The 26864-nt window shown below is 48.4% G+C and overlaps 1 protein-coding gene across 1 annotated transcript in view; it reads left to right on the forward strand.

The window, feature by feature from the left end:
- Window positions 1-26864, forward strand: part of CDYL2 (chromodomain Y like 2) — a 170166-nt gene that overhangs the window by 124792 nt on the left and 18510 nt on the right. The window contains exon 3 of the mRNA XM_070388662.1: window positions 17597-17814. Within this exon, the coding sequence (XP_070244763.1) occupies window positions 17597-17814 (218 nt within the window). The remainder of the gene's footprint in view (window positions 1-17596; window positions 17815-26864) is intronic.

The raw sequence follows: 26864 nt of genomic DNA on the forward strand, positions 1-26864 counted from the left end.
GGCGGAATGAGCAAGGAAAAAGGCAGGGCTGGTGGGAGAAGATGACAGCACCCCCAGAAGCACAAAGCCAAGGATCGGCGTGTGGGCACACAACACCACATCACAAAGAACATTCTGGACAACCCTGCAGGGAAGGCTGAAGCTGCAGGGTTGGCTTAAGAGCCAGGTGGCTTGGAGCCTGCAGTGGGAGGGCATCTGGGAGTCTTTCTGGAAGGAACGGAGGCATCCCTCTGTGCAGCCCACACTCCGCAGGCCTGCAAAGCCTCCCCGGTCAGACCTGCCTTGCCTCCTTCCCCACGTGGTCTCTGTGTGCTGTGTACTCATGGGCACCCTCCCTGCCAGCCCTCAGGTGGGTGTTTAACCCACCTGCTCATGCTTCGTGGCTCTGCTCAACAGCAGCCCTCCCTCAGAAGCTCCCCCTGACTCCGCGGGTAGGTGAGCCTCCCTTCTGCTTGCACACCTAGACCCGCGTTTCCTCACTGACGGCACGGACCTCGGCTTGTCGCGGTCACAGCCCGACTTCTCAGAAAGCCTCTGCCTCCCTCCCTGGGTTGTCAGCTCCAGAGAGCACCGATGGGCTCTGGTTTTGCTCCCACTTGTAGATCTAGCACCTAGCACTGCTCAGCACCGAGGAAGTGCTTCAGAAATACCTGCCGAATGAGGGAGTGAATGAACTAACGGAGCAGAGAGAGAAGCAGGGAGCCTCTTCTGCTTGGAGCCGTGGGCTCTGATCCCTGTGAATCTTCGCATGTCTGTCAGGCGCCCCCATCCCTCGTCTCAGCAGCACCTCCCATCCTGGGCTGTCTCCATTTCTCAACATTGTGCTCCCGCAGCGTGGCCCAGAGGACCGCTGATGTTTGGTCAGGGCTCTCTTCATCAGCTGAAGGGTTCCCTTTCAGCATCTTGCCTGACAGTTGTTCGCATCACCACCCGCCAACAGCCCTGCTGGCTGCACTTCTTTCTCCGCCCTTAATATTCACGTAGACGCCCAGCTCTTATTGAAGCCACAGGGCTGAGACCCCGCCCGTCCCCCGTCCAGGGCTCTGCGTGTTCTTTTGCAGCAGAGTGCATTTCATTCGAGTCACGTGTTCCGTGTCACGTGTAGTCCTTCGCTGTGGCAGAGAAAATGCAAGCAGACTTCTTAATGTAAGTCCTGTTTCCAGAAAGGACTTTGGGATTTCTCCTTTAAACTTGCTGTGAATTCTGGAAGCAGCAGTGGTGAGGAAGAGACTAGAACGAGTGAGCAGGGGCTTTGGAGGCACAAGGTCCATGAGTTCAAGTGCAAACTGCCTCTTGTCGAGCCAGTGACTCTAGGCGGGTGCTTGCAGCTTTGGAGCCTTGGCGGTCTTCCCCTCTGTCCCGGGGCGATGACAGAACCCCCTGCAGAGGGTTAGGTGATGGGCCCGCATGCTCAGTGCCGTGGGTGTTGATTTCTCTTCTCCCCTTTCTCAGACGGCATGGCCTCCGGTGGGGTTTCTTCCTCTGCTCGGAGGCACGCTTTCCTCCCTGCCACCACATGCCCTGCTGCTCGCTCACTGATGCTAGGATCTTCATGGCTATTCCATTCATGTCAACCAGCAGGCACACTCAAGAGGCCCTACTTCTGAGTGGTGGGATGACTGGCCCGTCACTTGTGTCCTCAGAGTTGGTAGTCAGAGTCAACCCTTCCGCCTGCGCCATGGTGACAGTGATCCCAAGTCCTTCCTTCTCCAGCACACTAGCGCTCTGTGGTTTCCCCGCCCTCTGCCTGCTTCTCCACATGGGAGGAAAGTGGGTCCATGCTGAGCCCCCAGAGTCTAAGCAAGGCGTCTTACTACTGGCCTGGCTTCCCACCAGCAGCTCCTAGCATCACTTGGTGGCGAGACAGAAACATCTGACGGCAGGAGCACCCGCGTGTGCCAGGTGTGGGATGGGGGGCCAAGGCCACGGCTGTATGTGAGATGGTTGCTGTCTTCACCCAGCTCGTGTTCTCATGGGAAAACCTGAGGAAGCAGCTCAGCATGCCAGCACACAGGATATGGGGGTGTTCTGAGTGAGTGAGGAGCCCACCGGGGTTAGGAGATGAGAGGAGGGTCTTCCAGGTGGGAGAGCATCGAATCTGAGACCTGAAGGACCTGTAGAGTGTAGTCAGGCAAAGGGGAAAAGGGAGAATGTTCTGGACAAGTAGGAACTGCATTTTATTGAGAAGATTTCTAGGAAATAGGTAACAGTGACCTCTGACACCATCGGTCAACTTCATCTATGCTTTCTTCATCCAACATTTAGTGACTGCCACGAGCCCTCACGTGTACCTAGGAGCGGGTCACTCCGTGCCTTGTTCTCCAAGTATATTGATGAGCAAGGTGCTCACAGTTAAGGGGAGAAAGCAACTGATGGGGAAAAGACAAATTGGCGGTTTCCATTGTTGCTGTTCAGTGCTAAGGTGTGTCCGACTCTTTGCCACCCCTTGGACTGTAGCATGACAGGCTTTCCTGTCCTCCACTATCTCCCAGAGATTGCTCAAGTTCATGCCTATTGAGTCGGTGACGCCATCTAACCTTCTCACCCCATTCTCCGTTTTCCTTCAGTCTTTCCCAGCATCGGGTCAGTTTCCATATGGTGCCCAAAATACCCAATATTTATTTGTTGAGCCCATGCCGTGCACCATGCCCAGTTCTAAGCAGTGTAATATGTGGTGACTAATTTAATTCGGGTGGGGGGTGGTCTGTTTCTCTCCTCCATTTACAGATAGGGCTTCCCTGGTGGCTCAGCTGGTAAAGAATCCTTTACAGATAAGGAAACTGAGGTATGTGGAGAAGTAACTGATCCGTCAGAAGGTGGCTGCCCCAAGATTCAGATTCAGTGGGTCAGGCTCCAGATCCATGTTCTTTTTTTTTTTTTTTTAATTTTTAAGTTTATTTTTTGTTGTTTTCTTTAAAAATACTTTTTGTTATTTTGTGTTATTGTTTATTTTAAAAACTGTAAAATTTTATATTTTAGTTTTTCTTGCTCCAGACCCATGTTCTTAACTTTAGCTCTTCAACTTCCTGAGGGGTGGGGTGTCTGTAAGCACAGAGAATACTTCTTTGTCGAAAACCCATCCCTTAGCCTTCCGATACCATCATTTTTTCTACAACCCAGTTAAAGAGACATTTATTTTATGCCCACTGCGCGCTGGGAGCTGGGGATTAGAGACGACAAGCCTGGACTTCCAAAGAACTCATTAAACTAATTAAGGAATCAGATGCTCCCAAGTGGCCAGCCGCAAAGCCGAGTGTGCTGAGCGCTCAGGAAGGGCCTAGACAGACCGCCGTGGGGGCCCCCAGGGAGTGGCTGTTCCTGGGAGGAAGTCAGCTACCTGGGAGGGAAGCGTTTCAGGTGGCCCCGAGGACTCCAGGTGTGAAGGTGGACGGAAGTGGCACTCGGGGCAGGGGGACAGCTGAAGATGGCCCGGAAGCAGGAAACTTGACATCGTCTTGGAGGTTGGGGCATTTAAGGGGCAGGGGTGGGAGCTGAGGTTGGAAACTAGAGTGAGGCCAGAAGGTAGAGTTTGTGAGCCAGAGGGGTGACAAGAACAGATGAGAAAGCGGCTTTCCAGTGGAGTCATTTTCTGCTTTGGAGACCGTAGGGCTGAATTCAGTAGCAAATTCAGCTGTTGGGTATAGCTGAATAGGGTATCCTTCTCTGGGTGCCAGGATTCTGGTCAAATATTTGAGCATCACCATGGCCATGGGGTGTTTAACACAGGAGGTGTGATTTCACCTTTAGAAACAATTTCATCAGGTTATTCTACATTTTGAATTCATGCTCTGCTGTTAAAAAACATTTAGAACTGGCAACAGACATCGTAAGATATATGCCCATCACTCTCAATGGTTTGAAGTAACCTGGGAGCCTTAAGCTTTCTTGAAATTCCTAGTGTATTTATCAGGCATGATTATAACATGCCAGATGATGGCTAACGAGGCTAAAGAAAAATTTTTTTTTAATTTGGTTATTTATTTGTTAATGCAATTTTAAATGTTACAGTCCATTTACAATTATTACAGAATATTGGCTATGTTCCCCGTGTTGTACCATACATCCCAGAGCCTGTCTTATATGCAATAATTTGTATACCTCTCTCACCCCCACCCCGTACTGACTCTCCCCTCTGCACTGGTGACCATTGATTTGCTCTTTATGTCTGTGTGTCTGCTGGGTTTTTTTTGTTGTTGTTGTTTGTTCTATTTTGTTGTTTTATTTTATTTTTTTAGTTTTCACAGTAAACAATATCATACAGGGCCTATCTTTGACTTGTGTCACTTAGCATACTGCCTAAAGGAAGAGTCTTTTTTTTTGAACGTACCTCTAAACTTGAGCTTTGCTGTTGAATTCGGCCCTGAGATCAGGGATTCCGTCCATGGTGACGGTTAGGGGCTGGGACAAGGACCAGCTGCGAGATGACTCTACAAGTATTGACTATATGTTGGGCTCTTTGAACTCTTTGACATGAGAGGATGGGAAGATTGGAGGGTGTTTTCAACTTCAGCACCACCGCCAACTCCTATACCCCACCCAGCTCCAAACACCTGACCCCCAGCCCCGTTTCTGCGGAAAGAAGCTGCTGCCCCCACTGTGGAGTCTGCGGGCAGCAGCCTGTTCCTCCCCGGCTGAGACAGAAGAGGACCGGGCGTGTTAGCCCTGCACCCTGTACTTCCCCTCCCAGCGCGCCCTCAGACCTGGCCACACTTTGGGGATCTTTGGTGCATCAACCACAGACCAGGAAACGGTTCTCAAGTGTAAGAACTATCACTTTCTCTTCTAAGAACTGCAGCTGGAAAGCCCTCACCCCGCCGTCAACAAAGGACGGTTTCCCTCAACTGCGGAACTGATGAGTCTTCTCTCTTGTCTATTTTAAGCCTCCCCTTCGCCCAGCCCGCTCCACAGCTTGCAGGCCATGGAGCTCGGGTGCAGCGCCCTCCGGCTGCTCGCAGGCCTCCCTCGGCTCCGTGAGTGGTATCTGCTTCCCAGGAGATCTGGGAGAAAAGGAGCCGGGGGAAAGGCCTCACACTCGCGCCTTCGTGGGTGGGGGGATGTGGGTGGGACGGGGCAGGTCCCTCACCGTGCTCTCGTCCTGCTCTCCAGCCTCTCGCTCTCCCGGTTTGGGTCAGGAGACAGAAACTTCTCTAGGCCTTCTGCTGTGTGTGGCATGACTCATTTATGCACGCATTCATTTGTTCAGCATGACTGAGCCACTTCTGCCTGCCGGCTGCACTGGTTTTAAAGCTCAGTCATGTCCGACTCTTTATGACCCCATGGACTGTAGCTCCGCCAGGCTCCTCTGTCCATGGGATTTTCCAGGCAAGCATACTGGAGAGGGTTGCCATTTCCTCCTCCAGGGGATCTTCCCGACTTAGGGATCGAACCCTCACCTCTTGCATCTCCTTCACTGGCAGGTGGATTTTTTACCACTGTGGTGTAAAGATACAGGAATGGCTGGCACTGCCCTTGCCTTTAAGAATCTGTGCATGGGTGAAGAGGGCCTCTGGTGGCGCAGAGGTTAAAGTGTCTGCCTGCAGTGCAGGAGACCTGGGTTTGATCCCTGGGTCAGGAAGATCCCCTGGAGAAGGAAATGGCAATCCACTCCAGTATTCTTGCCTGGAGAATCCCATGGATGGAGGAGCCTGGTGGGCTATAGTCCATGGGGTTGCAAAGAGTCGGACACGACTGAGTGACTTCACTATGGGTAAAGAGGGAGCCAGATGTGCCTGTGCTATGTCAGGGTTTGCAAGGCACACAAGGTAATTCTCCTGCAGCGTGATTACCTACACTGTCCAACATGGCACTACCAGCCTCATGTGGCTAAAGTTAGATTTCAGTTTATTAAAATTAGACATTTTTTTTTTAAGTTTCAATAGCCCTATGTGGCTGTGGCAGAGAAGGCAATGGCACCCCACTCCAATACTCTTGCCTGGAGAATTCCATGGATGGAGGAGCCTGGTAGGTTGCAGTCCATGAGGTCGAGAAGAGTCGGACACAACTGAGTGACTTCACTTTCCCTTTTCACTTTCATGCACTGGAGAAGGAAATGAAAACCCACTCCAGTGTTCTTGCCTGGACAATCGCAGAGACGGCAGAGCCTGGTGGGCTGCCGTCTATGGGGTCGCACAGAGTCAGACACGACTGAAGCGACTGAGCATTGGTGGCAGCATGTGGCTGTGCAGATAGCAAATATCTCCAGCATGGCAGGGGGTTCTTCTGGATAGCGTTGAATCGGGCTGTGAGTTCGTATTTGACATGTATTTATTTATGTGGCTGTGCCTCATCATGAGGGATCTTTAGTTGCAGCATGAAAACTCTAAGTTGTGCCATGTGGGATCTAGTTCCCTGACCAGTGATCGAACCCAGGCCCCCCACACTGGGAGTGCAGAGTCTTATCCACTAGGCCACCAGGGAAGTCCCCAGACTGTAAGTTCTTCAGCGCAGGCTCCATCTCTGTTTCTGCCCATCAGTGATTCCCAGGAGCCAGGTTTGCCCTGGACATTCTTTAATTGCATGCTGAATGAATGAAGGGAGGGGCAGTAAAGAAAGTTAAAAAAAAAAGGAAAAGGATGTTCCAGCAGACTCTAGACGAGGGATGAACTGCCCTGGAAGAATTAGAGAGCAGGTCCCAGAAGAGCTGCGTTGAGAAGGATGAGACCTTTACCAGGAGGGCACAGGGGGAAGGGCGTTCTGGGAAACAGTGTCTCTGGTCTGGAGACGCCTTCCTTCTGTGTCCTGATGGCTCGCACCCCAAGAAGGTGCTACTACTTTCTTTGCAAGGGGAGGAAACTTCATAGCACTCACACCATATTCTTTTCCCCGGGCGTTTCTGAGAGGTGAGGTCTCGCCCGGCTGACGTGAAGCAGAAGGGCCAAGTGTGATGTAAGTACAAGTTAGTCATTGAGGTGTGAGTGCAGCCTGGTTTCAGGAAACCATTGTTTTTTTCCATGCATGAGACTCATACCAAGGTTCGGAAGTATGACCAGTGTGTCGAGAGGTGAGCGTGGAACGTGTCTCCAAACGGAGAGCGCTGAATACGAGGTTGGCATGTGGTGCAAGGAGGCTGCTCCGGTTAGTTTCCACCGTTTGTTTTCCACCCCTCCATTTGATGACCACCGCTGCCTTCCAGGCACTGTGCTCCGTCCTGCGGACACAGAGCAAGTGAGTGGCTTGTGCCTGAAGAGCCTGCTGGCAGGTGGAGACATCAGGTGGGTGCAGAGATGACGAGGATGCAGCGAAATGAGCTCAGCTTGGAAACAGCTCCACAGGACACTGGAGCCATGTGCTGTACCCAGATTTTCCTTCTGATGTTGTTCAGTGGTCTGTCAGGGGAAAAAAAATGCAGAAGGTCCCTCAGAGCCAGCCACCAGCGGGAGGGCCCAGGACCAGTTTTAGGCTTCCGAGTCTTGTTGCTTGAGTCAAGTGTCATGTTTAATGTCAGGATGTTCAGAGTTTGAACTGTATTCTGGCCCTTCTCAGGGGCATGACTTGGGATTTTCTTTTCTCACCTGTGAAATGTGGATGAAATGATGCCTTACAGGATCAGGCATCTGTGGATCACATAAGCATTCAACAAAATAGGATGATTGTGTTAACAGTGGGCAATCGAGAGAAAGGACTTTGAGGATGATGCTGGACTGATCGTGGAAGGAGCCCTCTCAGACTGTTCTGGGCAGATGTAGGTGGCTCTGAGCCCAGTTGCCCAAGATAATCAAAGGACTGCCCTTATTGTTGTTGTTCAGTCACTAAGTTGTGTCTGGCTCTGTGATCCCATGGACCACAGGGAGGGACGTGACTTCCCTGTCCTTTTCTGTCTCTCGGAGTTTGCTCAAACTCACGTCCATTGAGTTGGATGCCATCCAACCATCTTGTCCTCTGTCATCCCTTCTCCTCTTGCTACTGCTAAGTCACTTCAGTCGTGTCCGACTCTGTGCGACCCCATAGACGGCAGCCCACCAGGCTCCCCTGTCCCTGGGATTCTCCAGGCAAGAACACTGGAGTGGGTTGCCATTTCCTTCTCCAGTGCATGAAAGTGAAAAGTGAAAAGGAAGTCGCTTAGTCATGTCTGACCCTCGGTGACCCCATGGACTGCAGCCCTCCAGGCTCCTCCATCCATGGGATTTTCCAGGCAGGAGTACTGGAGTGGGGTGCCATTGCCTTCTCCACCTTCTCTTCCTACCTTCAGTCTTTTCCATTGAGTCAACTCTTCACATCAGGTGGGCAAGTATTGGAGCTGCAGCTTCAGTGTCAGTCCTTCCAATGAATATTCAGAGTTGATCTCCTTTAGGATTGACTGGTTTGATCTTCTTGCTGTCAAGGGACTCTCTAGAGCTGCCCTAGATCCTGAGTAAGAGTTAAGTGTGAAGCCAGCATAGAAGACGCACCCCTCACCTGGGGATGGCATCCTCTGGTGTCCTGTCTGAACTCCTTCCCTTCTTGCTCTCTGGAGGGAGCTCGGTGCTCTCCAGGGCTGGGATATGCCATGTTCCTGGTGGAGAACGTGGACATGGATGCCGAGCCCTGCCCAGAGTGGCTGATGCTGCACACAGTCGTGTCCTGCAGTCTGTCCCTCATCCATCCAGTCCTCTGTGGCTTCCCCTAGACCTTTACCCTCTGTCCTCCCTGAAAACTTACCCCTCACCTGTCCAGGGCAGCTGCTCCCTTACCTTTCACATACCAGCTTTCTGTTTGCCTTTGTGTATGTTACAAACAGCGATGCATTTCCCGACACACCTCTTCCTGCCGCACAGTGACAACTATGCACCGTTTCTTGACACTTTGAGTTATTTCCACTATTTCTCAGTTGACCCGACAGGTTTCCTTCTCCCACTAGCTGAGTTGAGATGCTTTTTTTCCGTCTTTAAGAGTCTGTCCTTAGGGAGCCTTCCTCACATCTGGATTCTGGATTCTTTTCTCCAGTCAGATCATCTCTGTCTTCTAATATATGAGCCTAACCTGCTCACAAATTAATGTGACTGTTAACATCATTTATGTCTTTTCTTCTAATTTATTTTGCATTTTCACTTTGTAATTCTGTCTCTCTGCTCCCTCTCTCATCCCCATCCACGGCCCTTTTTGTACTTTCTAATTGAGCTTATACATTTTATATATTTCCTCTCTGGGCTGATTTGGATGCTAGCCATAGGCTATACTTGTGCTCTTAAATTTTAGCATGCATATTCAACTACACATTTTTTCTAACAGATATGCTGTCCTCCTATTGATGCAGCAAGGAGGGCCTTACTTGGTTTTGACTTCTCAAGGAGCCTCATGTTTTTGTTTTGTTCACTCACTCAGTGTTGTTAAACAGCAAAAATTGTTTTTGTTATTTTTGCAGCCAGGAATTACATTTCAGTTCAGTTCAGTTCAGTCACTCAGTCGTGTCTGACTCTTTGCGACCCCATGAATCACAGCACGCCAGGCGTCCCTGTCCATCACCAACTCCCAGAGTTCACTCAGACTCACGTCCATCGAGTCAGTGATGCCATCCAGCCATCTCATCCTCTGTCGTTCCCTTCTCCTCTTGCCCCCAATCCCTCCCAGCATCAGAGTCTTTTCCAGTGAGTCAACTCTTCTCATGAGGTGGCCAAAGTATTGGAGTTTCAGCTTCAGCATCATTCCCTCCAAAGAAATCCCAGGGCTGATCTCCTTCAGAATGGACTGGTTGGATCTCCTTGCAGTCCAAGGGACTCTCAAGAGTCTTCTCCAACACCACAGTTCAAAAGCATCAATTCTTTGGCACTCAGCTTTCTTCACAGTCCAACTCTCATATCCATACATGACCACAGGAAAAACCATAGCCTTGACTAGATGGACCTTTGTTGGCAAAATAATGTCTCTGCTTTTCAATATAGAAAACCATCAGCTGTGTTTCTTGTCTTCTTACAAATTAACTTTTTGATTTGCTTAAGTTTCTATTTATAATTTTAGAATCTGTGATAAACTCTTTTAGTTTTGAGATATCTAAAAATGCCCATTTAACTGGTCCTTTAAATGTGGTTTTAGCTGGGTATAAAATTCTTGGCTGAGAGTTATTCTCTGTCAGCATTTTGATGGAAGTTCTTTTTTTTCAGGCCTCTGTTACTGCTTTTACTATCAATCTGATATTCCTTTTTGAGAATGTGTTCTTTTCTCTCCATGCTATATTTTAAGATTTTTTTCTTTCTCTGGGACATTCTGCAGTTTCATTATTATTTGTCTGTTTATCCTATTTCATACTGAGTGCTCTTTCAAAGTAAGAATTTGTCTTTTTTCTTAAGTTCTTAAAAACATTCAACCATTATTTCTTCAAATATTTCTTCCTAGAGGTAGTCCTTGTATGGAATTTTAATTTGATTCTTATTTTCAGAATATATATATATATATATATATATACTATATAATTTTAATTTTCAATGGACATGGGTTTGGGTGAATTCTGGGAGTTGGTGATAGGGAGGCCTGGCGTGCTGCACTTCATGGGGTCACAAAGAGTTGGACATGACTGAGCAACTGAACTGAACATTTTACCATGCTCTCTCTTTGTGTATATATCTGTGTGTATGTACATGTATAGGTAATTATATAGACTCACACATATATACACACTTAGAATTTATGTACAAATGATTATACAGATTATATACAAATTATTTTTCTTTTTCTGAACCATTTAAGTGTAGATTGCATACATCATGCCTCTTTACCCAGTAATATTTTCTGTGGGTTTTGTTTGTTTTTATTGAAGTATAGTTAATTTACAATGTTGTATTAGTTTTAGGTGTACAGCAAAGTGATTCAGTTATTTATATATACTCCTTCTCCATCCCTTCTACTCTGTTCTCTCTGCCAACCATTGTGAGTAACCGATTTAATCATTTTCTGATTTACCCTTCCTCTGTTTCTTTTTGCAAAATAAGCAAATTTATCTATTTCCCCTTCTTTCCTACACTAAAGGTAAAATACTTTTATACCTTGCCTGTCTTCACTTGAAGACATGCTTTGGAAATCACTCATTAGTTCCTAGAAGTAGTTTTCACTCTTTTTACAGTTGCATTAGCATCCCATGTGTGCATGCACCATAGTTTAATCTCCCCAGTCTGTGCTTGGGTGTGTAGTTATGCTGCTGCTGCTAAGTCGCTTCAGTCATGTCCGACTCTGCGACCCCATAGACGGCAGCCCACCAGGCTCCCCCGTCCCTGGGATTCTCCAGGCAAGAACACTGGAGTGGCTTGCCATTTCCTTCTCCAATGCAGGAAAGTGAAAAGTGAAAGGGAAGTCGTTCAGTCGTGTCTGACTCTGTGCAACCCCATGGACTGCAGCCCACCAGGCTCTGCCGTCCATGGGATTTTCCAGGCAAGAGTACTGGAATGGGTGCCATTGCCTTCTCTGCACATCTTCTCTAGAAGGGTATATTGTCAAGATGCTAAACTTTTGCCAAGTGAATGGGTAAGAAATGGTTTCTCAGTGTAGTTTTAATGTTCATTTCTTTCATTCTGAATTGTAGTTTGCATTATTCTTTTGAACGAAGTTGAATTCTTATAATGTAAGAGCTGTTTTATGTAGTATTTGTGGATTATCTGTGCATATCTTCGGTCTGTTTTTCTCCCCCTGGAGGAATTTTGGTCTTTTCGTCCTCAGTGTTTAAATTTTCTTTAGTCTGGGGATCTTTTATCCGTGGCATGCAATTTTTTTCCTCTTTGTCATTCGCTTTTTAATTAGTTCTTTACCTTACCTCTGTGCTCTTTTCCTTTTTGTCTGCTTTTGTCTGAGAATTTATTTTAAATGACTGTTTCCCTCACATCTATCACTTGGAGCATTCTAAACATTCCTATTTTAAAGTCCATGTCATATTGTCTCATAATATTTATTTGATTTGATTTGGAGCTGTTCGTGTCACCAGCGTTGATTTTATCAGCTAGAATCCTAAGCATTAGATATCTTCCTGTTTTGGAATTTTGGCAGACAGGCTCATTTCAAGAGGGAAGTTGGTTTTGTCTTTCTTTGCTTCCTCTCTCTCCCTCTACCCGGCCCAGAGGTCCCAATAAAGCCTTGGCTGTGGGCAGCACGTGGCTTTGTTGTCGCTGTTCTGTCTTCATGGAGGACATCACACCATCCCCTGGTTTCCAGCCCCCATCTCCATCCTCCCACCTCGCGAGGGAGACGTGAGTCCTGCTGCCCACACGTCCCCTTCCTGCCCGTCACTCCCGGTGCCCACCCCCACGGCGAGCTTTGTGTTGATGCTCTACCTCTCACACACAGAGATGATTATCTTGTTTGGAGCCCAGCATTGTATCCATCACTTCTGCATGTCTGGAGCAGAGGGGCTGTGTGAGAGTGAGATTCTGTGGGGCCTTCTTAATGGGAAATACTCCTTTGTACTTGGAAGGAAGGAGCATGAGAAGGCTTGATGGGAGTGGAAGGAAAGAAACCAGCCTGATCATCCTGGGAGGCAGGGATGGCATCTCCCATTCCATGTGTGGAAAGGGGGGGTGCAGAGGGAGTAGTGAACCCCCAGCCCGAGAAGGGGGGTGTGGGCTTTGAAACCTGGGTTTCACTCTGGCCTTCTGCCTCATCAGGCGGTCAGTCCCTCTCCCCCTGGAACACCCCATCTCCCCTGGACCTGTGTCCTGGCTTGGAGCAGGAGAGCTGGGGCTACACAAACTCACCAAAACGGATTCCTCAGCTTTGGAGTGATGTGGCGTCCTTCAGCTAACGTTTCTGAAAGTGCCTAGAATGAGCCACGCCCTTGCAAATCCCATGTCGGTTCCTTAATTAAATTAACACAGAACAACCCTCAAAAACAGGTACCACTAACCCCAGCTTATAGCGAAGGAGACGCCAGTGGAGAGCTCGTGGGTTTCCAGCTTCTCCCGATGAGCAGACACAGTGCTGGAATTCCCATGCTGTCTGGCCGCAAAGCCCTGGACTTCCCTGCTTCCGGCATATTCTGTCCCCTATGGTGCCTTCCCCGCCAGCCTCCCCTGTCTCTCTGGAAGCATGGTGCCCCAGAAGGGTAGCAGCTTTGAGAGCAGCTCTGTGGGAGGGCGGAGTGGGGCTCAGAAAGGTGACTTAACGCTACTGTATGTGAGTGAATCCAGGCCCTCACGGAGGCTTCCTGCCTTCCTTGGCCCAGAGATGGCGTGTCCTCCAAGTTAGCATTCATGATGTGAGCCCTGTGTCCTGGTAGATAATAGACATACGGGTCTATTTTCTTATATAGTTTTATGGATTATTTGGTCAGATGGTCCCTTAGGGGCCGCTTCCCCTTATGCTTTAACAGAAAGACCATGGGCTCCTTCACCGAGAACCCCCCGTATTCTTTATCACGTCACCCTATCTTTTCCCATTTATCATTATTTTGATGATTAGTCTCTTTGTTTTCTTTCTGTCTCCCACCCTCTGGGAGGGCATGAAGCAAGCTCCAGGAGGGCATGGGCCTTATTTCTCTGATTTTTCTTGGACCTCCAACATCTAGTGTGATGGCTGACACAGAAGAGGTGTAACTCATTAGATTCTGAATGAATGAAGAGAAGGAGGGGCAGTTGCCTCTAATCCTGGCTCTGCCATTTAAAACCTTTGTGGCTTCCTGCAAGCGCCTCACTTTTCCTATCTGCAAAATGGACTAAGAAGGGCAGTTTTGTAGGACTGTTGAGCAATTTACAGGCAGCTTACGGAGCTGCTCAGAAAAGGTAACCCTCAGGTCCTCCTCCTTGATGTAAAAGTAAACCAGCACCTTGACTTGGTTGCAGGGCAGGAGAGGTGAAGTCAGACCTCTCCCAGCCCCAGGGAAAACACTGCTGTTCCGGAGCCCTCGGCTTCTGACTTCTCGCGGGTGAGCCGGGTGGCCGCCGCTGAGAGCAGCTCCATGATGCGCTAACCTCTGCCAGCAGGTCCCCAGCACACATCTGCCGGCTCCAATTAGGAAGGCTTTCTCAGGAGCTGGAGGTTTTGAGCTTGACCCTGAAGAAACAGCTCCCTTTCCACGAGCCTTTTAATTAAATGCTCACGCTTGCTTTCCGGAGTTCATTGAATCGTTTACCTGCATTGTGGTGTTTGACAAAGCCCTGTCGCTTTGGGTAATGGAAAGGGACAAAATGAGGAGGCTTCTCAGAGTCTGTCTGATGACACGGCGGCTGGTGCTTCTGTGCCCTTTTGGGGCTGGGCGCTCATCTCGGTGGGGTAGGAGAGGGCTCCAGAGCAGCCTTTCCTGGTCTCTGCCTTTGGCTTGCTTCTTGCGATTCCAAGGCCCACCCCAACCCCCGTGCTCATTAAGAATCTGAGTCCACCTTGACAGCTGTCCTGAGCCTGGTTCTCACAGTCCAGTCCCTGGGGCAGGGGCAACAGTCTGGGGTGCGCCCCGCTGGCTGGTCGAACCTTCTCCAGGGGATCCAGGTGTCTGCTCAAGTGCAAAAACCACTGGTCTAGGGACTCAAACCCACCTGCATGTCAGAATCACCTGGGGTGTCGTTTTCTTTTTTTAAAAGTTAACTTTATTTTAATATATGTTCTTTAAAGGAAACTTTATTTTCTAAATAGTTTTAGATTTCCAGGAAATTTGGAAAGAAAATACAGAGAGTTCCTGTGTGTTCCCTGTAGTCAGCCTCTCCTGTTTTTATGACATCTTAAACTAGCATGGTTCATGTGTTACAATCAATGAACTGCTAATCCATACAGTATTATCAACTAAAGTCCAGACCTTATCCTACCATCTATCCTACGATCCTATCCAGGATCCCACACCCCTTTTCGTTGTCATGTCGCCTTAGGATCCTCTGCCCTGAGACAATTTCTCCGATTTTCCCGGGTTTTGATGACCTTCACATTCTTGCAGTACAATGATTAGGTATTTTGTAGAATGCCCCTCAACTGGGATTTGTCTGTGTGTTTCTCATGGTTAGACTGGGGTTGTAGGGTTTTGAGAGGAGACCCCAGAGGTCCAGTGCCTTCTCCCTCACATTATACCAGGAGTGCAGGCCATGCCATGACTTATCCCTGTCAGTGCTGGTCTTGATCACGGGGCTTTGGCTTCTCCATCTGCCCCAGTCAGGTTTCTCCACTGTTCCTCTTCCCCCACTAAGCCCCTTCCCTCACTTTCTACACCGTTTGGAAGGTATGAGGCACACCCTTAAAGAAGCTATGTTTTACCTCCTTGAGAACAGAGCATCTACCTGAACTATTTGGAATTCTTCTCCATGGAAGATTTGTCTCTTGTTGAGTCACTAAGTCGTGTCCGACTCTTTCTGACCTCCTGGACTACAGCACACCAGGCTTCCCTGTCCTTCACTATCTCCTGGAGTTTGCTCAGATTCATGTCTCTTTTCTCCTGTTTATCCAGTCATTTGATTATATCAGTCTAGACGCATGGATATTTATTTTTTACTTTCAGTTATAACACAGTATGTGCTTTTAATACTTTACTTGCTCAAATTCCTGCATCTTTGGCCATTGAGAGCTCCGTCAGTCGACGCCTGTGTCCTTTGACATGTGTCACCATTGTGAAGGTTGTTACTTGTTTTGGTCTTGGTTTCACTACTCCCTTCCTTTCAGTCTCTACAAGCTTATCTTGCATGTTTCCTGCCCCAGTCCTGGAATCACCTATTTCTCCAGAGAGCCCCTGTTCCTTTTGTTGAGAATGGTTATCAGAAACCAAGACCTGGACTCCTGGGGTGCCCACTGCTATTGGGATGCCAGACTCTGGGCCTTCTCAGCCGACAGAGCGAGGAAATACATTGTGTATACGAACCTGCGTAGACACGCTTATCTAGAAATATTTCTGTATGTAACCATCTGTACCTGTGTTAAGTTCATACTGATGTCTTCAGTGTTCATCCATCAACACATGGATCATTCTAGCTCCCTCCCTTTATTTCTCTATAAACTCCCACTCAGAGAAACCTTGCACTCCCATTTGCTATGTATTTACATAATTGTTCAACTCCAACATGCATGTAGGATGTCAGAATTCTTAACTCCTAGTTACCTCCACTTACCTCCACGGGCTTCTCAGGTGAAAGTGAAAGTGGCTCAGTTGTGTCCAACTTTTTGCTACTCCATGGACTGTAGTCCACCAGGCTCCTCTGTCCGTGGGATTCTTCAGGCTAGAATACTGGAATGGATTGCCATTCCCTTCTCAGGGGATCTTCCCAACTCAGGGGGCAAACCCAGGTCTCCTCCATTGCAGGCAGATTCTTCACCATCTGAGCCACCAGGGAAGCCCAGGTGGGTTAGTGGTAAAGAATCTGCCTGTGGTGCAGAAGGTTGTGGGTTCCATCCCTGAGTTAGGAAGATCCCCTGGAGAAGGCAGTGACACACCAGCCCAGTATTCTTGCCTGGGAAGTCCTGTGGACAGAGGAGCCTGTGGGCTACAGTCCATGGGGTGGCCAAGAGTCAGACATGACCTAGTGACTAAATACCAACAGTTTACCTCTGTAGGAATCAACTTCATCAACTGGACTACAGTGCTTCCATGCAGGTTGTTTTTAGTTTTACACACTCCACTCCTTCCTAAAATTACTTCGGTCAGGACCTTTCCCCTGTCCTCCTTCAGGGAGGTGGTTTCATATGCGTGTCATACAGTTAGATCCTATTTATCACATTCTGCATTCCATCCTTGGGTGGACATGAATCTGAGCAAACTCCGGGAGATAGTGAAGGACAGGGAAGCCTGGCATGCTGCAGTTCACGGGGTCGCAAAGAGTCGGATGCGACTTAACGACCGAACAACAGCAGCAAAGGTGTCTATGCTGTAAAGTTCCTCAGGTTTCGGCTAATGTTCAGTGTCTCATATTCGCCATCATATCTTGCAGAGTAGTTTCATGGCCCTAAAAAAGTCCCCTGCATTTCACCAGTTCTGCCCTCTTCTTACTCCACCTGACCCCCTGGCCACCAACGATCTGTTTACTTTTTCTACACTTTTGCCTTTTCTGAGATGTCATATAATTGGAATCATACAGTATGTGTTGCCTTTTCAGACTGGCTTCTTTCACTTAGTGATATGCATTAAAGAGTCACTCATGTATTTTTGTGGCTTGACAGTGGACTTCTTTTTATGCCAAATAATATTCTACTGTGTGAATGAATCAGAGTTGAAAATGAAAGTCACTCAGTTGTGTCTGACTTTTTGTGACCCCATATATAGTCCATGGAATTCTCCAGGCCAGAATACTGGAGTGGGTAGCCTTTTCCTTCTCCAAGAGATCTTCCCAACCCAGGGATCAAACCTAGGTCTCCTGCATTGTGGGCAGATTCTTTACCAGCTGAACCACAAGGGAAGCTCAGGGGCATATCGGTTGCTTCCAGTTTTTGATTATGAGTAAAGCTGCAGTACTTTTGGTTTGTGGTTTGTTTTATTCAGGGACCGTTCCTGGATCCGTCGTTGCTGAAGGGTGGATGTGTGGGAGAGGGAACCAAGGGTCTCGCGGGGCCCTTCACAGGGAGTGCTGTCTGTGCTCTTCCGTGATTGGCGATGTAGCCTTTCACCACCCAGAACAGGGGCTGCCCGCAGGTCCCAGCCACATCCAACCCTTCCCGCGACAATCTGAGTGTTCTCCCGCCGTGCTCCTGTGTGGCTGTTCTGCGGTCAGCGTCTCACTCTGTGTTCTGATTTTGGAAGGCTCTGCTCTGACCAACGGGGGCCTCAACCTACACAGCCCGGTGAAGAGGAAGCTGGAAGCTGAGAAGGACTACGTCTTCGACAAAAGGCTCAGGTACAGCGTCCGCCAGAACGAAAGCAACTGTCGGTTTCGGGACATTGTCGTGCGGAAGGAAGAGGGCTTCACGCACATCCTGCTGTCCAGCCAGACCTCGGACAACAACGCGCTGACCCCCGAGGTGAGAGGGATGGGATGGCGGGTGGGTGCTGGCTCTCTGAGCCCTCCGGAGTCAGTGGAGACCACCCACCCTCAGGCAGACTTGACCTGGGGACCCAATTTGCTGATCTCACTACATCCGTCATCTGTCTGATCTTTATGATCTGTGACTACAGTATCCCATTTTGAAAACGAAGACCCCGGAAAACAGAGAGATTCAATAAGCTGATCATGGTCACAGAATTAGTCAGTATTGGCTCCAGAAACCAAACATCACATCTTGGGCTTCTCCAGCAAAACTGAATGGTAGTCAGCATGTCTAATATAGATGGAATTATATTCGCTCAGCTCACTTACAGTTTTTTTGATTGAGATATAATTCACATACCATAAACTTTATCCTTTTAAAATGTACAGTTCGGTGGTATTTAGTGTATTCACAAAGTTGTGTGGCCGTCAGCATTAATTCCAGAACATTTCCATCACCCCCAGAGGAAACCCTGTGCCCGTTAGCAGTCACCCCCATTTCCTCCCCACGTCCCTGGCAGCCACGAATGGTCTTCCTGTCTCTACGGATTTGCCTCTTCTGGGTGTTTCACAGATGTAGAATTGTGCAATGCATGGCCTTCCGTGGCTGGCTTATTTTACTCAGCACAGTATTTGAGGGGTTTATCCATGTGGTAGCATGATCAGTGCCTCATCCCTCTCCCATGTATGGGTAGGCCACACTTTGTCTATTAGTTCTCCAGTTGAGGGACATTTGGGTTGGCTCTACTTTTGGTGCAGACTTCCCTAGTGGCTCAAAGAATCTGCCTGCAATGGAGGAGACCTGGGTTCAATCCCTGGGTCGGGAAGATCCTCTGGAGCAGGAAATGGCAACCCACTCCAGTATTCTTGGCTGGAGAATCCCATGGAAAGAGGAGCCTGGGGGGTTACACCCCACAGGGTCGCAAAGAGTTGGACACGACTGATCGACTAACACTTTCACTTTCCACTTTTGACCATCTTGCATAATATTGCTATGAACATTTGTGTATATGTTTTTGTGTGAATATAAGGTTTTCTTGGTTATATTCCTAATTATGGAATTGCTGAGTCATAAAGAGCCAACTCATTGGAATAGACCCTCTTACTGGCAAAGATTGAAGGCAGGAGGAGAAGGGGATGGCAGAGGATGAGATGGTTGGGTGGCATCACCAACTCAATGGACATGAGTTTGAGGAAATTCTGGGAGACACTGAAGGACAGGGGAGCCTGGTGTGCTGCAGGCCATGGGGTCCCAAAGAGTCGACTGAGCTACAGTAACAGTGGTAACTGCATAGTTGAACTACCAAACTATTTACCCCAGTGGCTGGGCCACTTTACATCCCCAACAGCGGTGTATGACGGTCGCCATTCTTCTGCTTCCTCGCCAGCACTTGTTATTGTCTGTCTTTTTTTATTACAGCTGTTTTGGTGGGCCTGAGGTGCTATCTCATTTTGGTTCTGGTTTGCATTTTCCTAATGATGGATGATGTTGGGCATCTCCTCTGGTGGCTGTTGGCCATTTGTCTGTCTTCTTCAGAGAGATGTCTGTCCAAATCCTTTGCCAATTTTTAAAATTGGGAATTTTTTAGAGTTGAGTTTTAAGCATTCTCTGTGTGTTCTGAATATCACACCCTTGTCAGAGCTATGATTTGAAAATCCTGCCATTCTGAGTTGTCTTTTTCCTTTCTAGATAACATTCTTTGACATTCAATTCAAAAGTTTTTGACGTCCAGTTTATCTTTTTTCTCTCTGACTTTCTTTTTTCTTTTTGACTGTGGCTCACGGCGGCTTGCGGGATCCTAGTTCCCCAAGCAGGGATTGAGCCCAAGGCCCCATCAGCGAGAGTACCAAGCCCTCACCCCTGGACGCCAGGGGATTCCGTCTCTATTACTTTTTAAAATGCTAATTCTACTTATGTCTAGATGAGCAGAACCGTGAAGCAGTGAATACATAATGCATTTACATAGACAACACCATTCAAAAGAGGGGGTGCTTAGCAGATGGCAGGGAAGAGATTGTTGATAGTGCCCGTGTGAGAAGACTCGAATCCGAGCTGTCTTCTCCTGCTGGACCAACCCGGGAGGGCACAGAGTGATGAGTGACCATCTGCACACCGTGTCCTACTTGCCCCTCTTCATCCCGCCTTCTGGTGTAGGGTTATTACAATTCACGTCTTCCAGGTGAGACAGCGTATGCCTAGAGAATGGAATAGGGCTGGGCTCCCATGGCTTCAGAGAGGGTGGCCCTCAGCCCAGCGCCTGGGCATCGCAGGCAGTTCAGTGCAGACCCCCGTTCCCATGGTACCCTGCACTCCGGTGTCCACAGCAGCAATGCAGACCTGGAGGGTGAACCATGGGATGGGTTTGGGGTGGGGGGGGACACAGTCAGGGAGCGGCTGTGTCACTGGTGACCCACCCAGACAGGAGGTGCAGATGGTCTGGCACTGCCCGGCGTGTCCAGTGCAATTCAGGGGGGGCCCGGAAGTGGGTGGAATGGGAAGTGCTGTGTCCTTGAACTTATTATTATCACACATTCCCTATATGCTCTGGATCCCGGATCCTTGTCAGAGCTATCATTTGAAAATACTGCCGTTCTGTGGGTTGTCTTATTCTTTTCTAGATAGCACTCTTTGATATTCAATTCAAAATTCTTTGAAATCCAATTTATCTTTTTTTCTCTATTACATTTTTCCCCTTGTCACTATGATTTACATAGACTGTGGTTCTTTTTGGGGACTGTGGGGGTAACGGGCAGGAATGTTTGTCAGCCTGTGAGGGAAGAGAGTGGCCAGGGCTGTGGAGGTGGGGGGCTGCTGGTGACTCATCACCCCTCTTCTAAGCACGGGTGTTTGGGGTCGCTCCCTCCTCCGCCTTCAGTGGAACCACCTCTAGGTTCTCTGCTGTGTAGACCTCTGCAGAGATCTCAGAGTCCAGGGCCTGTGGTTTATCCCAAAGGCCGCCATTCACATGTTGATACACCTGGAAACGTTGTTATTTTAAGCTCCTCACAAAACATTCCCAAGAGACCAATTCTTCTCAGATTTTTTCTACTTCACTACTTTTAAAAAGCATGCTTGAAAAAGGCATGGTATTTTCCTTTGATAAACCGAATAGATGTGGAGCCTCCCAGTTCATCCTCTCTCTTCGCAGCAGCTCTGTGTATTAACTGTTGCCTTCTCATCACAGAAGTGTGTGGCATCTGACTAGTTTCAGGCGCCCGGGTTCTCACCTCCTGAGACTCGGGTTTGGTTGATTAGCAAGGTTTACTCCTAATTGGTGTCTGTCAGTAACAGAACAGGAGGAAGATGGAAAAACAATTATTGATCTGGTGTTTTCAGCTCTCCCAGCAAACAGAGTGGATTGATGCCGTGGATGAATTGGCTAACTGGGTGGAGTAGCCGTGGAAGTATGTGACATGGTGATAGTGAAGGAATACTGCTCCCCAGGCAGCGCTAGTGGTGAGGAACCCACCTGCCAGTGTAGGAAACGGAAGATCCACGTGTTCGATTCCTGGGTTGGGAAGATGCCCTGGAGGAGGGCATAGCAATCCCCTCCAGCATTCTTACCTGGAAAATCCCATGGTTAAGAGGAGCCTGGTGAGCTATGGTCCGTGGGGTCACAGCGAGTCAGACACAGCTGAGCGACTTAGCACGCAGAGAGTTAGCAGAGGAGCCCTGCCCCTCCTGGCAGAACTGGGATCAGATCCCGCCTCCAACACTTTTCCTTTTCTGCTACCTTGGGATTACTTTGCCTCTCTGAGTGTTCTCATTTATAGGAATCATACAGTGTATTCCCTGTGGGATTAGAGATAATGTCTGCAAAAGAGGCTCTCAGAGTCCCTGACACCTAGGAAGCATTCAGTGAATGTTCCTATTGTTAAGATGAAACAGAGGTGTGACAGTGGCCGCCGGCAGCCCCAGCCCTGCTCCTTCAGGGAGGGACTGGAAAGAGGCCGCTCTCAGGGTCACAGCTGGATTCTTTTCCTAGCTGTGTACGTGGCGTTGGCGGGATTGGCCCCATGGGCGGAAATCCATACGTTACTGGGTGTGTTAACCGGATTCTGAAGCTAGCATGCGTGTTGTCATATTTCTCCTTGTCTGGAATACAGCAAAGAGCCAGGAAAATAATGGAAATGCCCCTGCAGGAAAGAATCGGCAAAATAGACAGTACAAAGTCTTGGGGATTAAAAACTCATCCACTTTCTCTTTAGGAGAGGACCTCAGGCCCTCACTGTGTTTCTGGGGTTTTCTTTGTAGCCCCCAGCCTCAGTCCACAGACCACCACCTTCCACGGGGGCCCCCAGACCCGCTGGAGGCATCTTCACACCCTCTGGGGTGTATCTGCCATGTCCACGCCATCCTCAAGCCAGTCACGTTTCTTTCTATTTCCATCAGAGGCCACACTGCTGGCTGTTTTGTCTGCACGATTGTATCAATCATAACCTACCAACAGGTCTGCCCACTTCCGTGTTTCCTGCCCTCTTGTCTGTTCCTCAGAAGGCAGAGTGATCTGCTGGAAATGCAAATATGATCAAGTCACTCCTCACACACACACACACACTTACCTCAGACACATCAGTGGCTCCTCCAGCCTTACCTGAAGACTCGCTTGGGGAAGCTGCACTTCCATGCTCCTTCTAGTGACTGTTGGAAGGTCCTAGGTCCCTGCTGGCCACAGGCATCCGTTTCTTGCCATTGGCTTCCCACCGTGGACTATGGCATAGCATCTCCATAGGGCTGCTCATGGTGTGGCAGCTTGCTTCCCCCAGACTGAGAGCTCTAAGGAAGAGAGAGAGAGCGAAAGAGGACGACTCAGGGGATTTCCTGGCTTAGGGACTTGGTACTTTCACTACCAGGGCCCAGGTTCAATCCCTGGTTGGGGAACTAAGATACTGAAAGCCTTGGATTGTGGCCAGGAAAAGCTGAGACAAGTTTAGTCATCCTGTATCTTAATCACCTCTTGAAAGGAACATCCCATGACTTCACCATATTCTCTTAGAAGTGAGTCACTAGGGACTTCACGCAGGTGTGAATACCAGCTACCTGGAGGCCGCCTGTCCCAGGGATTTAAGCTAGGGAGAGGGCAGGATAAAGTAAGGACACACACATTCTGCCAGGGAGCTGGTAGAAGTGTCACGGGAGGGGATTAAAGCACTTGGGGTGTCAGGAGAAGGAGGAGGTGGCATTTCGTGGGGAATATTTGAGAAGGCCTTCACGAGGGTGGTCTCAGTGCATATGGGCCCTGGGTGACTGGATTCAGCAAGCAGAGATGAAGGAGAGAGAGGGACCCTGGTCTGCTCCCATTTAATACCATTTTTAATGGATTTGGTTATCTGGTTCCAGCCCCTGGCAGCTCAGAAGGTAGAAGCTGCAGAGGAGGGGTGTGTTTTTTCCAGCAGACACTCACGCAGGAGCAGGCGATGGCCACCAAGTGCAGAGCAGGGCAGTGGGCGTCAAGAAGGGACCCAGGGTTTCCACACGCACGGTGGTCCGGCACTGTTTGTTAGCAGAGGTGCGCCCGGGAGCCTCTGAGGGGACTAGCATGTGACGTGGAGAGGCAGTGACGCGTGTGCAGCATGCTCTGTTTTAGAAGACAGAGGAGTGTGTAAGAATTTTAGAACGACGGTTCAGTTACATTATATGACTGGTGGGTGTCCTTCAAGAAGCGGGAACCTCAGCCTTCCATCCAAGTTGGATTATCAACATGAGAAAGGCCAAGGAAAAGTACACTAACTAGATACACACATTTTCATTTTTATTTATTTTTTTGGCCACACCTCTGGAGAAGGCAATGGCACCCCACTCCAGTACTCTTGCCTGGAAAATCCCATGGACGGAGGAGCCTGGTAGGCTGCAGTCCATGGGGCCGCTACGTTGGACACGACTGAGCGACTTCACTTTCGCTTTTTACTTTCATGCATTGGAGAAGGAAATGGCAACCCACTCCAGTGGTCTTGCCTGGAGAATCCCAGGGATGGGGGAGCCTGGTGGCTGCCGTCTATGGGGTCACACAGAGTTGGACACGACTGAGGTGACTTAGCAGCAGCAGCAAGACAGGTGGGAGCTTAGTTTCCCTGGGATCAAACCCACACCCCCTGCATTGAAAGTGCAGAGTCTTAACGACTAGACCACCAGGGAAGTCCCCAGGATACATACACTTTAAAAATTAAAAACTGAGTTTGTTCTTTCGTCGCATGAACAAAACACGAACCTGCTTTCCATCTAACTCATAGAGGAGGTGGCCGTTTTGTTCGACTTTATTCCACTAGTTGACCAGCGCGCAGGCCCTCAGGTGGGGAGTCACGTGAAGAATTACAACTCACGTCCCCAGGGCAGGGTTTTCCTTTCTTTGCCTCTCGGAGAAGCAGAGCTCGTGTATAGGTGAGAGCCTGCCTATTTCTGGAGGCAGATGGATTAAAGGACCCACACGATAGTGACCTGTTAGCTTTTCTGATGTTTTAAATGAATATCTATGGCTTATCCCCGTTAGAATGGAAAGCACTTCTCGCGTCCTTCTCATGGAGCTCAAGCCCCAAGGGTTGTGATTCAGACTGATGTCTTGGCATGTGTTTTTTTTCCCCCACAAAGACTCACCCATTTGTTTAAGTCATCCTACAGTGTGCAGTAGTGGGCAGAGAAGGGAGGTGAGATTTGTATCCCGGTTCTGCCTCTTGCTGGTGACCTTGAACCCCTGACTTTGTTTTTCTGAGTCTTCCTTGCTTCATCTGCAAGACTGGGATAGCATACCCTCCATCACTGAAGTTTTGTTTCAGGTAAAATATTATGTGGAAATTCATGGATGCAATCCTGGCACCTCTATGCTTAATAAAAGGGCATGGTCACTTAAAGTACAATCTATAAAACAGTGGTCTCGTAAAGTGTCCCCACTGTACTCTACGATTCTGCCTTTTGAATATTTAATAACAATCATTCAAAAACCTGTTCCTTTACTGTCTCTTCTATTGGACTCTCAGCTCCACTCAGGCAAGTACATGCCTTGTTTTTTCTTTTCATGCACTTTCTGCACTTACTTTTCCTGCTTCCCTAAGTTCTGTTGGATTGAGTGAGCTTTTTTAAATTTTATACCCTCCGCCATCCATTCTTTGTAACTCATGTACTTTTGAGATGTTTTCCTTAAGCTGTGTCCACATGAAAGGGAAAAAGTTAAAGTGTTAGTTGGTCAGTGATATCTGACTCTTTGTGACCCCGCCAGGCTACTTTATCCATGGAATTCTCCAGGCAAGAATCCTAGAGTGGGTAGCCATTCCCTTCTCCAGGAGATCTTCCCGACCCAGGGATTGAACCCAGGTCTCTTATATTGCAGGCAGATTCTTTACTATCTGAGCTATCGGGGAAGCCCATTATGTACATACACATAGTGATGCCTAATGTGACAGTTTCAGCAATACGTGAACCATGAACTTCCAGATGTTCAAGCTGGTTTTAGAAAAGGCAGAGGAACCAGAAATCAGATTGCCAACATCCGCTGGATCATCGAGAAAGCAAGAGAGTTCCAGAAAAACATCTGTTTCTGCTTTATTGAATGCCAAAGCCTTTGACTGTGTGGATCACAATAAACTGTGGAAAATTCTCAAAGAGATGGGAATACCAGATCACCTGACCTGCCTCTTGAGAAACCTGTATGCAGGTCAGGAAGCAACAGTTAAAACTGGACATGGAACAACAGACTGGTTCCAAATAGGAAAAGGAGTACGTCAAGGCTGTATATTGTCACCCTGCTTATTTAACTTATATGCAGAGTACATCATGAGAAATGCAGGGCTGGAAGAAACACAAGCTGGAATCAAGATTGCTGGGAGAAACATCAATAACCTCAGATATGCAGATGACATCACCCTTATGGCAGAAAGTGAAGAGGAACTCAAAAGCCTCTTGATGAAAGTGAAAGAGGAGAGTGAAAAAGTTGGCTTAAAGCTCAACATTCAGAAAACGAAGATCATGGCATCTGGTCCCATCCCTTCATGGGAAATAGATGGGGAAACAGTGGAAAGTGTCAGACTTTATTTTTCTGGGCTCCCAAATCACTGCAGATGGTGACTGCAGCCATGAAATTAAAAGACGCTTACTCCTTGGAAGAAAAGTTATGACCAATCTAGATAGCATATTCAAAAGCAGAGACATTACTTTGCCAAAAAGGTCCGTCTAGTCAAGGCTATGGTTTTTCCAGTGGTCATGTGTGGATGTGAGAGTTGGACTGTGAAGAAAGCTGAGCGCCGAAGAGTTGATGCTTTTGAACTGTGGTGTTGGAGAAGACTCTTGAGAGTCCCTTGGACTGCCAGGAGATCCAACCAGTCCATTCTAAAGGAGATCAGCGCTGGGATTTCTTTGGAAGGAATGATGCTAAAGCTGAAACTCCAGTACTTTGGCCACCTGATGCGAAGAGTTGACTCACTGTAAAAGACTCTGATGCTGGGAGGGATTGGGGGCAGGAGGAGAAGGGGACGACAGAGGATGAGATGGCTGGATGGCCTCACTGACTCAATGGATGTGAGTCTGGGTGAACTCCAGGAGTTGGTGATGGACAGGGAGGTCTGGCGTGCTGCAGTTCATGGGGTTGCAGAGAATTGGACATGACTGAGCGACACAACTGAACTGAACTGAATGTGACAGTGGCCTCTGCACCGTCTCCAGACACAGCCTCACATGCCCCAACTCTGGCCTCTCACCCGTGCAAACTCCAGCCTTCAGTCAGCCTCTATCAGTTTGATGATGATTTCATAGTCAATTCTTACACTGATTTACTGACACGTTTTCTCCTTTCTTTGCTGGCTGCTTTTCCTTGCAAGTCAGTTTTTCTTTGTGAATATAGTTTTCTTTTTCTTGAAGTGCATCCTTTTTTAGTTCTTCCAGTGAGGGCCTAAGGGTAGTAAGCATTCTTTTACTGAAAATTCTTAATCTTTTTTTTTTTTTAACCTTTTTAGTTTATATTGGAGCATAGCCGATTAACAATGTTGGGATAGTTTCAGGTGAACGGTGAAGGGACTCAGCCATACATATACACGCATCCATTCTCCCCCAGACTCCCC

This window comes from Bos mutus, chromosome 18, assembly GCF_027580195.1.
Source record: "Bos mutus isolate GX-2022 chromosome 18, NWIPB_WYAK_1.1, whole genome shotgun sequence".
NCBI lineage: Eukaryota > Metazoa > Chordata > Mammalia > Artiodactyla > Bovidae > Bos > Bos mutus.